This window comes from Dendrobates tinctorius, unplaced genomic scaffold (assembly GCF_039654945.1).
Source record: "Dendrobates tinctorius isolate UK_male_01 unplaced genomic scaffold, ASM3965494v1 ptg000309l, whole genome shotgun sequence".
NCBI classification, from domain to species: Eukaryota; Metazoa; Chordata; class Amphibia; order Anura; family Dendrobatidae; genus Dendrobates; species Dendrobates tinctorius.
Genome location: NW_027361976.1, coordinates 2,741,442 through 2,758,783, shown reverse-complemented (window position 1 = coordinate 2,758,783; position 17,342 = coordinate 2,741,442). Strand labels below are relative to the sequence as shown.

The 17,342-nt window shown below is 43.6% G+C and overlaps 1 protein-coding gene across 4 annotated transcripts in view; it reads left to right on the top strand.

Moving 5' to 3' along the window:
• Positions 1 to 10,737: 10,737 nt before the first annotated feature.
• LOC141073647 (uncharacterized) overlaps positions 10,738 to 17,342 on the top strand; it is a 98,260-nt gene continuing 91,655 nt past the window's right edge. For all 4 annotated transcript variants that reach the window (XM_073560963.1, XM_073560965.1, XM_073560962.1 and 1 more), the window contains exon 1: positions 10,738 to 10,949. In XM_073560963.1, coding sequence (XP_073417064.1) covers positions 10,773 to 10,949 — 177 coding nt within the window. In that variant the 5' untranslated portion in view covers positions 10,738 to 10,772. The remainder of the gene's footprint in view (positions 10,950 to 17,342) is intronic.

The window sequence follows — 17,342 nt, the reverse complement described above, 5'->3', positions numbered from 1 at the left end:
GTGGAAAAATCTGCACCGTCTGCACAGCGGTTTTTGATTTCCATAGGTTATAATGGTACTGTACACTGCAGCAGAAACTGCTGCGGATCCGCAGGGCCAAATCCGCTGCCGAACCGCAGCAGAATCCGCAGCGTGTGCACACATCCTTAAGTATCTGCATGTTCAGTAAATAAGGCAATACGTTCAAAAAGCCAGCGCAAACAAAAAAACAAAACAAACAAAAAAATACTAATTGCATCAAAAAATAATAAAATCATATATCAAATAACGCTGAACACGGGGCAGTGTTAATATTCATACTGGTAAGTAAATACTAGCGGGACATTGGTGCAGGAACACACCCCCATGAGCTGGGGCTGGTAACACGTCGAACCAAAGGAGACAAAATGGTTAAAATCACCCTTGTAAGTGCACATTTACCACAAGTCAATCCAAATGTCCATACCTAGTTACATTTTAAACCAGATTTTAAACACGTAAATCCCCTGTATAATGGAAATACAAAAAAATAAAATAAAAAACTCTTTATTCTGTAACAAGCAGAGTACATAAACAATTATAATTATATATATTAATTTTTCAATGGATGGGATGAGTCATGTTCAATCTTGCACAATATGATCTGAAAAAGGAAAAGTTTTTTAAAATTTAAAAAAAAACAACAATTTTTTTTTTAAAAAAAGGTTACCTAACTACACTACTTCAAATGAAGCAAAAAGATCACAATATCAGTCATGATATAAGGCAAACCACATAAAATCACAATGTTATCACAAGTTTAGAATCGACATATAGGTCATTAAGCTTCAGAATATTCAGAATCTAATCCATTCAAACTCTTTAATTTTAAGCAATTTAACTCTATCACCACCCCTCACAAAGGTGGAATGTGGTCAATTATCCGAAATTACAAATCTCTTTCAAAATGTCCAAACTAAGTGAAATGTTTTAACACAGGTAAGTCTAAGGCCGGGGTCACACTAACCGACGCAAAATACGGTCCGTATTTTACATGAGTGGCGCCCCCAGGAGTATAGTCGCCACAATGGCATTACCTTCCTCCTAGGGAGTGTGATTTCATGCTTGGAAGCAATAAAGGATCTGTCTGGCAGTTAAAGGGAATCTGTCACCTCTTTTTTGAGATATCATATAATGATATCATTCAATTGTGTGTTACATAAGGATTCTCTTAGTACTTTTGCTTCCCCCTGACCCCGCACCTTTCATGCATAAATACCTTTTTTATATCGGTTCAGATGTATGTAAGCTGCCACGGTCCGGTCCGCTGGGCGGGGCTTATTCACCTGCTCCCCCCTCCCTGTCTTGCTCTACGCATTTCTTCTTGTGTAGAGCAAGACAGGGAGGGGGGAACAGTTGAATAAGCCCCGCCCAGCGGACCGGACCGTGGCAGTTTACATACATCTGAACCGATATAAAAAAGGTATTTATGCATGAAAGGTGCGGAGTCAGGGGGAAGCAAAAGTACTAAGAGAATCCTTATGTGACACACAATTGAATGATATTATTATATGATATCTCAAAAAAGGGGTGACAGATTCCCTTTAATGACAACACACAACACAGCTCCCACTCCAGGCCAGCAGAGGGAGCTCTGAACCCAAAATTGGGGGAAGAGCTGCTCTCTGGGGGCCAGGAAGGGAAAATTTAGTCAGTCGTGTGAGGAGGGCAACGTGTGTGGATGTGAGGAGAAGAGCTGGGAGATTGAGCAGAGAGTTCAGGCTCATTCCCAGCTATAGCGCATGATCTGGAGTCCGGTATCCAAGGCTGTATGGACACTGATGGTCCTGCAACAGAAACCAGAGGAATAGGAAGCTGTAAATGCTATATTCCCACATAAGACTCGGAGGCACAACAGCGACGAGTGAGCCAGAAGAGAAAGGCTACAGCTGTCTGCCATATGAAGGAGTTCTAAAGAGGATAAGCAAGTGGAACTTCAGTGTAACACAGTACTGCAAGTACCTAAAACTAAGCGCTAGGAAGGAGACTACACAACCCATCTGCCTAGAGAGATTCCTAAGTTGCTTCCAGGCTAGCCAGCTCCTGTGCCATCTGTAATCTGGACCCTGGACTGCATTTGCCAAGCAAAGTAAAGGAAAAGAAACTGCACCCTGTTGTGTCCTTGCCTTCTTCCTGCAAACTCTCTAGCACTGCTACATCTCAGTGCCAAACACTACACCCTCTTCCTCAACACCTACCCTCTTCATCTACTCTGCCCTGGGACTACAGCCCTGCCTGTGGAGGGCTACACCATCATTGCTGCACCCCACGATCTGTCCCAGAGGATCTGTCCGCAGCGTCGGCTTAACATCTTCATTGCTGAACACCACAGGTGGCGTCACGAATCATTCACTCATAAACTTTATTCCATCACTTAATCCCTTTTACATGGGCGCCCAGGGCCACAGACCGGGTCACCGCTACTGTGACACTTCCCTCTGAGATACCGGCCCGGTACCGAGGACCCCACTGCCCTGGCGGGCTACCCACATGCGTAATACGGAAGAATGAGCCCTAAATATTGCTCCGTATGTCATCCGTAAGCAAGGTGTGGTTGCGTATTTTGTGCATGTCAGTATCCGTATGTAATCCGTATGGCATCCGTATGGCGAGATTTTCTCGCAGGCTTGCAAAATGGACATTTAACGGTTTTGAGGCCTGCAAACTATTTAAATCATTAGCCTGCACCCTATTTATTGGCTCAGGAACAGGTGGCTGCCTCTATTATGTCCATTTGTGACCTTGCCTTGACTAGTTGTGTTGGTGTTGTATGTGCAACATGGCAGACAGTCTGAGTTTCAACACAACTGAGCAGGTTCTCTTCAACTGGCTTTTGTCACGCCGCTTTGGTCAACCATACCCAGTGATAGTGGATCCGCGGAGGAGGAGACGCATGTGGGTCCATCCACTTTTGAGGCAACGACTCACAAGAGGTCATTTTCACCGCCTCTATTCTTCTCTGCGGGAGCATCCGGAAAAATTTTACCAATACTGTCGCATGAGCCTGCAAAAACATTTGATCTACTCTTGGAGACAGTGCGCCCTGGGATAACCTTTCAGGACACAAGGATGCGCAAAGCTATATCTGCAGAGGAGCGACTTCTACTCACATCACGGTATGTACTACACAACCACATTCTCTATGTTCATGATGTGTTGCCCAAAGTATGTATTTTTTGCTTCTTGGACTGTTTAATGCCCTCATCTTATTCCAGATATGTTTAAACTTACAGACCAGAATGTTATGTGTAATATGTACTGAATATCACTTAGTCATTGTGCGACCAAATATATGTGTGTTAGTAGATCTGAATCACTAACAAGTTTGGTATGTATGTACCTGGTCTTTTGTTAATTTGTGCTTTCTAAAATGTTCCATTTCTGTTGTTCTTCAGCCTCCTGTCCACTGGCCTGTCTTATGCCGCCCTCCACCTTGAGTTTCTCATTGGAAGATCTACCATTTCTGGCATAGTCAGGTCGACATGCCCAGCCCAGGATGGAAGACTGGTTGAGGATATCAAGGGACTTTGAGGAGGAAGGCCAGTTTCCTAATTGTATTGGGGCCCTTGATGGCAAACATATCCGGGTGCGTAAGCCGCCGAACTCTGGCTCCCAATTCTTCAATTATAAACAATACTATTCTGTTGTATTGTTGGCTCTGGTCAACCCTCAATACAAGTTTATAATTGTTGACATTGGGGCCTATGGAAGGACGGGAGACTCTAGAGTCTTCAATACTTCCATTATGGCTCGGCGGCTACGCACCAACCAGTTGGATCTACCACCACCACGCCAGCTACCAGGCTCCACTCAAGAATCAGTCCCTTATGTCCTTGTGGCAGATGAGGCGTTTCAGTTAATGCGCAATGTCATGAGGCCATATCCCCGGCGCAACCTGGACCACCGGCACAGAATTTTTAACTTGCGCCTATCACGTGCTCGGCGACTGGTGGAGTGCTCCTTTGGCATTCTTTGTGCCAAATGGCGGGTACTCCAGTCTGCCATTCAGCTGAGTGAACAAAATGTTAATGAAGTTGTTAAAGCCTGTGTGGTCCTTCATAACTTCACCAGGATACATGAATGTTCCTCCTCTGCTGGTGTTGTGCGTGGGTCGGACAATGTGCGTAGGGCGAAACCACCTAACAATCCTCAACGTAGACAGCTCTCTGGGCTCAAAGTATGTGATATTTTCACAAATTACTTTATGTCACCTGAGGGGGAAATTTCTTGGTAAAAGCATGCTGTGTCTATGTTATAATTTTTTGGTTTGTGTGTGTCTAAATATATATATTTAAACCCCTTATGATTCTATGACTGTTTAATTGCACTGGTAAGCGTATGTTAGTATGCTGACACCTTTTTTTAGAATTGAGACAGAGACGTAAAATGTAGTAGACAAATGTTTACTTTTGCCTTTTTTTTTTTCTCAAGAAAAACATATTATTACCATATGATAAATGTGGCAATGGGCCAAATTGGCCTTTGTGCAGATGTGAACATTGCGTACAAATAACATTTTCTGACATACAAAACAGCCACAAAACCATTAGGCAATACCAAAATGGCAACATTATAAATTTTGGTAGGTTGTGGGAGGAGAAGGCGTAAGACCAGCCTGTGTTTGCTGCTGGCTACTTTGTCCAACTTGGCCATCGCCCTGTGTGAGGGCATACTGTTGCCCATGATGTGGGTAGTGTACTGCCTCCTGGGATTGTGGTTGGTACTGACCAAAGTGATAATGGAGAGGGGCCTCTTGTTGGGGCTGGTAGGCCCGTGTCTCATACCCAACAAAATAGCCATGTCGTCCCCAACCAGGTTGGGACCAGCCTCCAACACTGGGTGGGAACAAGTGGCCATATTGGTGAGGTTGGCTAGAGCCAGACATATGTGGCTGCTGTTGAAAAGGTTGGGTAGGGGGAAGAAGGGGGTAAGGTGTAGGCCCACGTATTTGAGGATCCTCCGAGCCTGCTTGAGCAAGCATGTGTGTGGGGTGTCTAAGGCGCATCAGATTTTTGGGTGAAAGCTGCCACCTCTCCAGATATTCAAATAACTCATATGGGGTATTGGGGTGTTTGCTTGCATCAAGCAGGATCTGAAAACATCCTCGAATACGTAGCCTCACCTCACGGGAAAGGGCACGAAGATAAAGGGCCAGGCTGCGTGAGTATGCCTCCTTGCCATCATCATTATTGACTCTAGCCAGATAGTTCAGTACCCCTGTGTCAACATTGGTACGGGTATCTTGGGCAGGGATATGGCGCCTTCTTCTTCCTCGCCGGGATGGTTCAGCAGGCTGTGGGGAGCCCCGGATCTGGCCAGTTGGGCTGCTGCTCATGTTGCCCTGCACCTCCTGTATGGCTGATGGTGCAGCAGCCGACGGTCCTGCTTGTGGATGTGGTCCTGGTGGTGGGGTTTGTGGTGCAGGCACTGGGTTTTCCTGAGAGGAATCTTCACCCATGCTTCTTGGAGGGGGAGAAGACGGGCCAACCACCTCATCCCCTACAGACCCAAGATCTATGATGGGCTCGGTATCTGAGCCAGTTCCTCTCTCCGTAAGGTTGGACTGAGTTCTGTTATGAAATAGAACAGAGCCAAAATGAAAGACATTTTTGTGGCCCTGTATAGTATCTGTGTAATGTGGTGTGAAGTATCCACTTACGGTCTCAGATCCAGAGGAGCGAGGAAGGAGAGGCGATCATAATAAATATATTTTCGCTTTGTGTGGCCCGCATCACCACTCCTGGCCCGCTGCTGACGTTCCCACCTGTATTGGTCGCGGAAGCTGCGCCAGCGTCTCATCACATCTTCCACTGCAATGTGACAGGAAATATTCTCAATTTCACTTATTTGATAGGTCAAATTTGCTACCAGTAGCCTAGGCATGTGGCCTTCTGGGGTGTGCTTTCTACCCAGGGTGGCATATATAATTGGGGCATCCAGGCCAGATATACAGGGTCACAATAGTTCAGGTATCAAGTAACTACACTTAATAACTTGGTTGGCTAGGAAGATGAGGAGCTTGTGGCCTGGGCCAAATTATGGCTGTGTAAAACCATGGGTCACGTAAAAATCTACTCGCTTCATGAGGAAAAAAGTCCAAGCACAGGAGGGGGGGGGGGCTGATTCTAAATGCCTTTTTTGATGTGAGGTAGTTTTAAACAGTTTTTGGGTTGTACTTACTCAGTTGCTGCTGCTCCTCACGTGGCCGATCAGCAAAATCGTGGAACATCTGGCGACATATGCGCCTCCATGACGCCTCCTTTCTTGCCCGGTTGGTATAATGGGCATCAGGTTGGTCCCAGATTTCTGGCCGCTCCTGCACTAATGCAATAAGCATCTCCACATTGAGGAAATATGGCGCCATGACGCTGCAGGACTCCGTGGAGGCTGACTTTCTGGATGTCTGGAGCGCTTTTTGAGCTAATTAGCATGTCTAAGCTTCCTGATGATGGATTGGCCCATTTCCTGTCACCTGCCAAAAGACTTGCATATTTCTCGCAAGTCACACGTGTGGTCTGTGTGTAATCCGTATTTTTTGCGCACCCATAGACTTGCATTGGCGTATTACGGGCGTAGTATGCTGACAATCGCAGCATGCTGCGATTGGCACGGACCGTAGAATACGGACTAGAATTATACGGCCATATGGGCTATTAAATAACACTTCTTTCTAAAATTTCATATGGTGTGCTGCCTCCATCTTTTTTGATTATTATGTACAAGGACAGGTACTTGCCTGAGAGGCTTTGCACCCTATTTTTTCCTGTGCTGTTGTTTCTTATTTTTTTATCTATCTATCTCTCTCTCTATGTAATATAAATACATATATATGTGTGTATTGTCAGAGACACCGCACTGCACTTGCTCATAGAGCCAGTGCGTATGTCCTGAGTACAGAAGCAGTGCTAAAAGATACCTGTGGAGCGGGCAGCAGAGGTGACCATGCGTGCTTCAGGCTAATAGTGTCAGGGTCCAGTCAGCGCTGGAAGGTAAAGAGGCAAAGGACCTGCGGACACTGAAACTGAATAATGTGCACGGGACCTATGGTCATGTGACTGCAAGGGGGCGGGGCTTAGCGTCCTGTATTCAGATAGGACAGGACACCATACAACAACTCAGAGTCAGGCAAAACAGAGGTCACACACAGTACGGGCAAACGAGGTACAGAAGGGATAAACAGACGGGTAGTCAGACAGAGCCAAAGGTCATACACAAGAGGGCGACGTGGTACCAAGGGGACGAGCAGAGAGAAGTCGGGTCACAAGCAGAGAGTCATACACGAGAGGTAGCGCAGTACAAGAGGGTCAGGCAGAACTCGTAACAGGGACAGAACCAGGTCACAACCGAACAAGCAAGCAAGATATCAGGCACAAGGCACACGTATACAAGAGGTCACTTAACTCAGCCGAGGGCAGGAGTATAACTGACACCGGACCCAGGTCCAGTGAGCACTAAATAGCCTCCTGCTGCCAGAGAGAGGCAGCACAATTAACCCATAGTCTAACCAGGACGGGTCAAAGCGAAATCCCGTCCTGGATCATGACATGTATGTGTGTCTTTGTGATATATATTCTACTGTATGTGTATATATCTATTCTAACCTGTCAGTGTGATTTTACAGTAGCTGCATATGAATTGCCGGCTTTTCAAATGCGAACGGTGTGTAAAAATCAGACGGTCCGAGTGCTGTGTGATTTTTTTCTCGCACCCATTGACTTCTATTACAGAATGTGATCCGATTTCTGATTACAATCACAGCATGCTACAATTTTTTTTCCAGTCCGATCTTGATCTGATCCGAGCTGGAAAGAAAAACGCAGCTGAACACACAATGATAGAATAACATTGGTCTGAATTCAATCCAATTTTTTATCGGATTGCATTAGTCCAATTTCATCGCAAGTGGGAATGATCCCTAAGGCCACATGCACACATTGAGTATTTGGTGAGTATTTTACCTCAGTATTTGTAAGCCAAAACCAGGAGTGGGATGGTCATAGGAAAAGCATAATAGAAATCAGGGCTGCCACTAGGAATTTCGGGCCCCCATACTGGCAAAATTTTTGGGGTCCCCTTGAGACTCCGCCCAGGCTCCACCCAGCCCTGCCTCCACCCCTCAAGCTGTCCACAGTCCCACCGCTCTCTCTTGGAAAAACGCCACTTCTCACCTATCACACATTAACAGTTCCCATCACCAGATCACACATATAGCCGGCAGCTTTTGCTTTGGACAAAAGATTTTTTTAAGCCACCACCATAACAGGGTAGACACTTTTGGCCGGGCTCTACTCTACTGTAACCTATTAAATATTTGTTAAAATATGCAATACACTTTAGGTATATTTTTATTTTTTTTTCAATGTTTAAAATGACCAATAATATCACATACAAGGAACAAATACCGCCACACCATGACCAGACCACATATTACTACCATAGTAACCGAATAATAGCACATACAAGGGACAAATACCACCGCACCATGCCCAGACCACATATTACCACCACATGGTGACTGAATACTACAATACTGATCATTAATAAAAAAAACATAATACTATCACAATAAGTGGCATTATACACAGGAAATCTGTACTTAGTATGCAGTATCTGTGTACAGGTAATATAGTGATCAATGACATTATACACAGGAGCTCTGTATATAATGTACAGGTAACACAGTGATCACTGGTGACATTATACACAGGACCTCTGTATATATAGTATACAATGTATAGTGTCAGTGTACAGGTAACACACTAACTCACCAGTGATGTCTCTAGGTGAAGTCCTTCATCCTTGCTTTTCATTCATCCAGCATAGACCGCCATCACGTCTTCCAGCCAGGGCTCGTCTCTGCAGGAAATAACACAGTTATCTAGAGCTCCGCTTGCAGAACACATTACTTATTTTTTGCCAACTTCTACATTACACCACATGAAGAAAAAAAGGTGACATAGTGTCGCTCTTCACAGTAACAGGACCGCCCCCCCCCCTATTTAAAACAGTATCCTCAAAAAATTAAATACATCACTGCAGTAATAATATCCCTTAATTAGCCCCTATGGTAATAATATCCCCCATCCTGACCCCCATGTGTCTCATTCCTGGCTTTAGCCATATGTTCTCCCATCCCGCCCTCATGAGTATCCATTCTTCCCCATATGATCTCCGTCGTATCCATCCTGCCCCATGATCCTGTGCGATCTGTCTCCAACCCTTCCCCATCTGTCTCCAATCATGCCCCGTATCTCCATTTTGCCCAGTGTCTCGCATTCTACCCCTAGGTCCAGCATTCTGCCCCCATGTCCAGCATTCTGCCCCCAGTCTCCAGCATTCTGCCCCAGTCTCCAGCATTCTGCCCCATGTCAAGTATTCTGCCCCAGTCTACAGCATTCTGCCCCATGTTTAGCATTCAGCCCCAGTCTCCAGCATTCTGCCCCAACCCAGCATTCTGCCCCAGTATCCAGCATTCTGCCCCTGTCTCCAGCATTCTGCCCCCATGTCCAGCATTCTGCCCCAGTCTACAGCATTCTGCCCCAGTCTACAGCTTTCTGCCCCAGTCTACAGCATTCTGCCCCATTCTACAGCATTCTGCCCCATGTCCAGCATTCTGCCCCAGTCTACAGCATTCTGCCCCATGTCCAGCATTTTGCCCCAGTCTACAGCATTCTGCCCCATGTCCAGTATTCTGCCCCAGTCTCTAGCATTCTGCCCCAGTCCAGCATTCTGCCCCATGTCCAGCATTTTGCCCCGGGCCCCCCGGATCGCCGCTGTCAAAAAAAACAAACAAAAAAAACAAAAACAAGTTCTTCTTACCTGGCCGCGCTCCAGCGGCGGGCGAGGCTCCGTCCCTCCAAGCTGCTGAAGCACGCTCAAGCCGGTGATTGACACTGACGTCAGACGCCGGCGAGGTGCGCGCTGCGGCTGACGGCTGTTAACTATTGACGTGCCGGCCCGCATGTCAATAGCGTTTAGCTGCCGCCCGCAACGCCGCGCTAAGTGCCCGATTTACCTGCCGGTAGGGGCCCGGTGAGCAGAGGAGACCGGGCCTGATGCGGGCCCCTTCTGACCACCGGGCCCCATACATCAGTCACAGAAGTAATGCCCTGATGGCGGCCCTGATAGAAACACGTCACCACTTCTGTATTTATCACCCACTCCTGGTTTTGGCTTATACATACTGAGGTAAAAAACTCACCAAATACTGAATGTGTGCACATGGCCTAAGGGTATGTTTCCAGGAGATGTTTCTTACCTCTCAGTCAAAACCACATCCCAAACCCATGATTAGGTTTATTGAGAATTGAGAGAATTGACAGAATTTTGCAATGAGATTTCCAGAGGTGAAACGCATTAATTGATGTTTCACCGGTAAAAAGCCTGTAGTTAGAAACTGCATCACAATAGGGATCGGATCAGAATGTCTCAAGGAAGTAAGCCCTAAAATCATTGTCTATACAAGTAATGATGGTAAACAAAAATACAAATGTCTGCATATGTTAAATAAAAAAAGAACAAACTACTTGTCTTTTTTGCATAACGAGCAAATGAAAAAAAAGTGTTACTAAAATTTCCGCGGTCACATAATACAGAGCTCACTAATTATAGAATGCCAATTCAGGATACAAAGTAAATATATCTACATTGCTCAACCTCCCACATAGTGATTTTGCTCTGGCGCCACCTTCTGGTAATGACGTGGCATTTTTTAAAAATGAAACAACAAGCTAGTTCCTGCACACACTTCAGATATGTCTCTCTTTGAATGGATACAGAAGCCTTTAGGGTTTCTCTACAATCTATTCCTTAATATTGTGATTGTGCTGTTCTATGGTGAAGGAAGAGAGACCAGGCACATTCACCAGGGAATAGGAAAAGAAAGAAGTGGGAATAATGTACAGTGTCGGCGAGGGACACTCCACCCAGGGGTAAGTGCAGCTGTCTGTGGGATCATGTGTTCCCATACTGTGTGTCTTGGAGAGAGGCTGATGACCGTCTGTAGAAGAATAACCTGAATAATGTGTGTGTAATGTCCAACATTGTGAAGTCGCACGTTACATCTGTATGGTGTCACCTCTCAGCCTGGTAAAAGTGGCAGATCCAGTTTGTGTACAGCAGAGCGAAGGTAAACCATTATCTGTAGACACCTGAAGCGCCACTTTAAGTCATATGGAAGGCGATTAAGGAGATAAGGGGTTAGTCTTCTTCATTGTTTCCTGCAATCGCATGGTAAAGTCATCATGGGGTTTGCTCCTGTATATGGAATTTCGTAAATCATTGGCCCACAATTACTAAAGATGTTGTGCATGATTTGTGCAATATGTTTTGCTAAATTACTGGCACAAAGGGGCTGATTCGTTATTGTGCTACTTTTCTGTTTTTGTCTTTTTGACTGATATCTAACGTGTAATGATTGATAAATCATAGGCGTCTTTTTTTAACAATCTTTTGCGAATTTTTAGGCTAAGTTTTCAAAGTGCAAAAATCTGATGTTTTCTTTCAGTGCTTGTTCACACGTAGCATATCATTTGTTCCTATGTTTTATTTCTTGCAGCAAAATGAATAACAATTTCTAAAATCTCATTCACACAGTGCATTTTTTTGTTTGCCTTTTTTGAGTTTCAGTACCTTTTTCTCAATGATATCTGCAGCAATAGCTACCGCTAAGGCCGGGATCACACATGCAAGAAACTCGGACGAATCTCGCATGTTAATACCCGGCACTGCCGCCGGCTCTCTGGAGTGGAGAGTGTGGCTGCATAGCAATACATGAAGTTGAACGCTCCGATCCAAGTGCCAGCAGCAGTGACGGGTATTGACATGCGAGACTTGTCCGAGTTTATCGCATGTGTGATCCCGGCCTTAGGGTATCACTGCTGGACCTCCGCTGCTGGAAGTCCAGAACAAATACGTTTCATGGGAAGTTAGCTTTAGGGCTCATGCAGACGAGCATATAAATCGGACGTGTGCTATCCAACTTTTTGGAACGGACAACACGCTGACCCATATTATTCAATAGTGTGGTTCAGATGAATGGTTTTTCTGTCTGTCCAACTGTCCGTGAGAAAAAAAATCGCAGCATGCGCTACTTTCTTCAGAGTCTTGGATGAGACTCATCCGTTAAAATTTATGATTGTGTAAAAAAATTTAGGTCCCATACTGAACATCTGTGTTGTATCTGATTTTTACAGATGAATATATATTATAAACCTAAGAGACTGTGTTTGAGCATGTAGATTTTTTAACATAGATGTATAAAAACAGATTACACCTGGACGTCATATGGACTTAAAAAGGATGGACACAAGAATGAAAATAAGGTGAAAATCAAAATAGTCTGAGTTTTCTGTCTGAAACAGGGATAATTCTCATGTGCAATCTGTTTTCATACATCTACAGTAAAACATACAGTGGGGAAAAAAAGTATTTAGTCAGTCAGCAATAGTGCAAGTTCCACCACTTAAAAAGATGAGAGGCGTCTGTAATTTACATCATAGGTAGACCTCAACTATGGGAGACAAACTGAGAAAAAAAAATCCAGAAAATCACATTGTCTGTTTTTTTTTTCATTTTATTTGCATATTATGGTGGAAAATAAGTATTTGGTCAGAAACAAGCAATCAAGATTTCTGGCTCTCACAGACCTGTAACTTCTTTAAGAGTCTCCTCTTTCCTCCACTCATTACCTGTAGTAATGGCACCTGTTTAAACTTGTTATCAGTATAAAAAGACACCTGTGCACACCCTCAAACAGTCTGACTCCAAACTCCACTATGGTGAAGACCAAAGAGCTGTCAAAGGACACCAGAAACAAAATTGTAGCCCTGCACCAGGCTGGGAAGACTGAATCTGCAATAGCCAACCAGCTTGGAGTGAAGAAATCAACTGTGGGAGCAATAATTAGAAAATGGAAGACATACAAGACCACTGATAATCTCCCTCGATCTGGTGCTCCACGCAAAATCCCACCCCGTGGGGTCAGAATGATCACAAGAACGGTGAGCAAAAATCCCAGAACCACGCGGGGGGACCTAGTGAATGAACTGCAGAGAGCTGGGACCAATGTAACAAGGCCTACCATAAGTAACACACTACGCCACCATGGACTCAGATCCTGCAGTGCCAGACGTGTCCCACTGCTTAAGCCTGTACATGTCCGGGCCCGTCTGAAGTTTGCTAGAGAGCTTTTGGATGATCCAGAGGAGTTTTGGGAGAATGTCCTATGGTCTGATGAAACCAAACTGGAACTGTTTGGTAGAAACACAACTTGTCGTGTTTGGAGGAAAAAGAATACTGAGTTGCATCCATCAAACACCATACCTACTGTAAAGCATGGTGGTGGAAACATCATGCTTTGGGGCTGTTTCTCTGCAAAGGGGCCAGGACGACTGATCCGGGTACATGAAAGAATGAATGGGGCCATGTATCGTGAGATTTTGAGTGCAAACCTCCTTCCATCAGCAAGGGCATTGAAGATGAAACGTGGCTGGGTCTTTCAACATTACAATGATCCAAAGCACACCGCCAGGGCAACGAAGGAGTGGCTTCGTAAGAAGCATTTCAAGGTCCTGGAGTGGCCTAGCCAGTCTCCAGATCTCAACCCTATAGAAAACCTTTGGAGGGAGTTGAAAGTCCGTGTTGCCAAGCGAAAAGCCAAAAACATCACTGCTCTAGAGGAGATTTGCATGGAGGAATGGGCCAACATACCAACAACAGTGTGTGGCAACCTTGTGAAGACTTACAGAAAACGTTTGACCTCTGTCATTGCCAACAAAGGATATATCACAAAGTATTGAGATGAAATTTTGTTTCTGACCAAATACTTATTTTCCATCATAATATGCAAATAAAATGAAAAAAAAAACAGACAATGTGATTTTCTGGATTTTTTTTTCTCAGTTTGTCTCCCATAGTTGAGGTCTACCTATGATGTAAATTACAGACGCCTCTCATCTTTTTAAGTGGTGGAACTTGCACTATTGCTGACTGACTAAATACTTTTTTTCCCCACTGTATACAAGATCACATACAGTTTCTAAGCATTATAATAGAAATGCATCCATAAAAATCGGATGCTACACAGATTTTCTGTGTCATATCCTATTTTTTTATGCACCCATAGACTTGAATTGGTGCGTCTCATCCTACATACTGAGAAAAGTAGTGCATGCTACAGTCGTGCCAAGAAAAAAGAAAAGAAAAGTGGCAAAGAGCTTTAAAAAGGTGCAAAAAAAGTTCACAAAACAGATAATGAATTAGTCCAAAAAAACTAAAAAAAGATAAATTAATACCAAAAAAAAAAAAAACGTGTAACCTCAATGATGAATCGGCATCAAAGTTTGATGCACTGCAGAGCCGGTTGTCAGTCACTGCTGGGGAGTGTGGTTACAGTCCCCCCTCTCTCACTGTACTGAGCAGTGATTGTAGCCACACTGTGACACCTCTGACCCTGAGGAATATTTTTCTTTCCAATAGCTGGGCCCTCATTGCGTTGGCCACATGGCTTTAAAACGCTTTGAACCTGTAGATTAACCCCATATCTGAGGACTAATATTGGTTTTTGATATGACAGGTTCCCTTGATAGTAGAAAAATGCATTATCCCCTTTACCCCCAAGGGTGGTTTGCATGTTATTGACCAGGCCAATTTTTACAATTCTGACTACTGTCCATTTATGAAAAAAAACAGAAATTTGGCGAAAATTTTTAAAATTTCACAATTTTCCAACTTTGAATATTCATGCCCTTAAAACAGAGAAATATGTCACACAAAATAGTTAATAAATAACACATGTTTACTTTACATTTTGGAACCAAATTATTTTTTTGTTAGGAAGTTGTAAGGGTTAAAATTTAAACAACGATTTCTAATTTTTACAACATCATTTTTTTTAGGGACCACATCACATTTGAAGTAACTTTGAGAGGTCTATATGATAGAACATACCAAAAAGTGACACCATTCTAAAAACTGCACCCCTAAAGGTGCTCAAAACCACATTCAAGAAGTTTATTAACCATTCAGGTGCTTCACAGGAATTTTTGGAATGTTTAAATAAAAACGAACATTTAACTTTTTTTTGCAGAAAATTTACTTCAGATCCAATTTTTTTTATTTTACCAAGGGTAACAGGAAAAATTGGACCCCAAAAGTTGTTGTGCAACTTGTCCTAAGTACGGTGATACCCCATATGTGGGGGTAAACCACTGTTTGGGCGCACAGCAGAGCTCAGAAAGGAAGGAGTGCCGTTTGACTTTTCAATGCAAATTGGCTCGAATTAAGATCGGACATCATGTCGTGTTTGGAGAGCCGCTGATGTGCCTAAACAGTGGAAACCCGATACCCCATATGTGGGAGAAAACTACTGTATGGACACACGTCGGGGCTCGGAAGGGAAGTAGTGATGTTTTGGAATGCAGACTTTGATGGAATGGTCTGCGGATGTCATGTCACATTTACAGAGTCCCTGATGTGCCTAAACAGTGGAAACCTTCCACAAGTGACCCCATTTTGGAAACTAGACCCCCCAAGAAACTTATCTAGATGTGTGGTGAGCACTTTGAACCCCCAAGTGCTTCACAGAACTTTATAACGTAGAGCCATACAAATAAAAAAATATTTTTTTTTCCACAATAATGATATTTTTGCCCCTAATTTTTTATTTTCCCTAGGGTAACAGGAGAAATTGGACCCAAAAAGTTGTTGTGCAATTTGTCCTGAGTACGCTGATACCCCATATGTGGGGGTAAACCACTGTTTGGGTGCATGGCAGAGCTTGGAAGGGAAGGAGCACCGTTTGACTTTTTCAATGCAGAATTGGCTGGAATTGAGATCAGACTCCATGTTGCCTTTGGAGAGCCCCTGATGTGCCCAAACAGTGGAAACCCCCCAATTCTAACTCGAACCCTAACCCCAACACACCCCTAACCCTAATCTCAGCACTAGCCCTAACCCTAATGGGAAAATGGAAAGAAATACATTTTTTTAAACTTTATTTTTCCCTAACTAAGGGGGTGATAACGGGGGGTTTGATTTACTATTTATTGCAGGTTTTTATGTTTGGCAGCTGTCATACTCTAAAAGATGCTTTTTATTGTAAAAATAGTTTTTGCATCACCACATTTTGAGAGCTATAATTTTTCTATATTTTGACCCACAGAGTCATGTGAGGTCTTATTTTTTGCAGGAAGAGCTGACGTTTTTATTGGTACCATTTTCAGGCACATGACATTTTTTGATCGCTTTTTATTCCGATTTTTGGGACACAGAATGAACAAAAACCAGCAATTCATGAATTTCTTTTGGGGGGGACTTTTACACCGTTCCGCGTGTGGTAAAATTCATAAAGGAGTTTTATTCTTCGGGTCAGTACGGTTACAGCGATGCCTCATTTATATATTATTTTATGTTTTGGCGCTTTTATACATTAAAAACAATTGTATATAAAAAATTATTATTTTTGCATCGCTTTATTCTGTGAGCTATAACTTTTCTATTTTTTCATTTTTTGCGGGAAAAGATGAAGTTTTCAGCGGTACCATGTTTATTTATGTATGTCTTTTTGATTGCGTGTTATTACTTTTTGTTAGCCGGTATGATGCATTGTTCTTTTTTTTTAAGGGGTTCACTAAAGGGGTTAACTAGTGGGATAGTTTTATAGGGCGGGTCGTTACAGATGTGGCGATGCTAAATATGTGTACTTTTATTGTATTTTTTATAATTTAGAAAAATTTTTTTATTAGGGAATATATTTTTTTTATTTATTTAGGAATTTTTTTAAAATTATTTTTACAAGTGTGTTTTTTTGTTTTTTTTTACTTTATTATATTGTCCCAGGGGGGACATCACTATTTAATATCAGATCACTGATCTGACAGTTTGCACAGCACTCTGTCAGATCAGCGACCTGACAGGTGCTGCACAGGCTGCACAGCTGTGATAATCAGCTGACACCCGGCCGCGATCAGCGGTGCTCCCCCCGTGAGCGCCGCTGATCGCGTTGGACGTACTATTCCGTCCTTGGGACTTAGGTCCCAGGTCACATAGACGGAATAGTACTTCTAATGTAGGTAAGGGGTTAAGAGGGCAAGGTGCGTGCAGGCATGCTGTAATGAAACAGGAATATGGCCGTTTCGCGTTAATCACGCTTCCACTGGTCCTGCCTGTTTGTTAGGAAATCGGCCGCTCTCACATATGATGTAATGATCCGTCCAAGGTCAAACTGGCCCAGATCACATGAATGGATCTTTACGTCCGATGTCAGAAAGGGGTTAAAGAAATCCATGAATGTATGGTGAAACTTTAGTTAAAATGCATGGAAA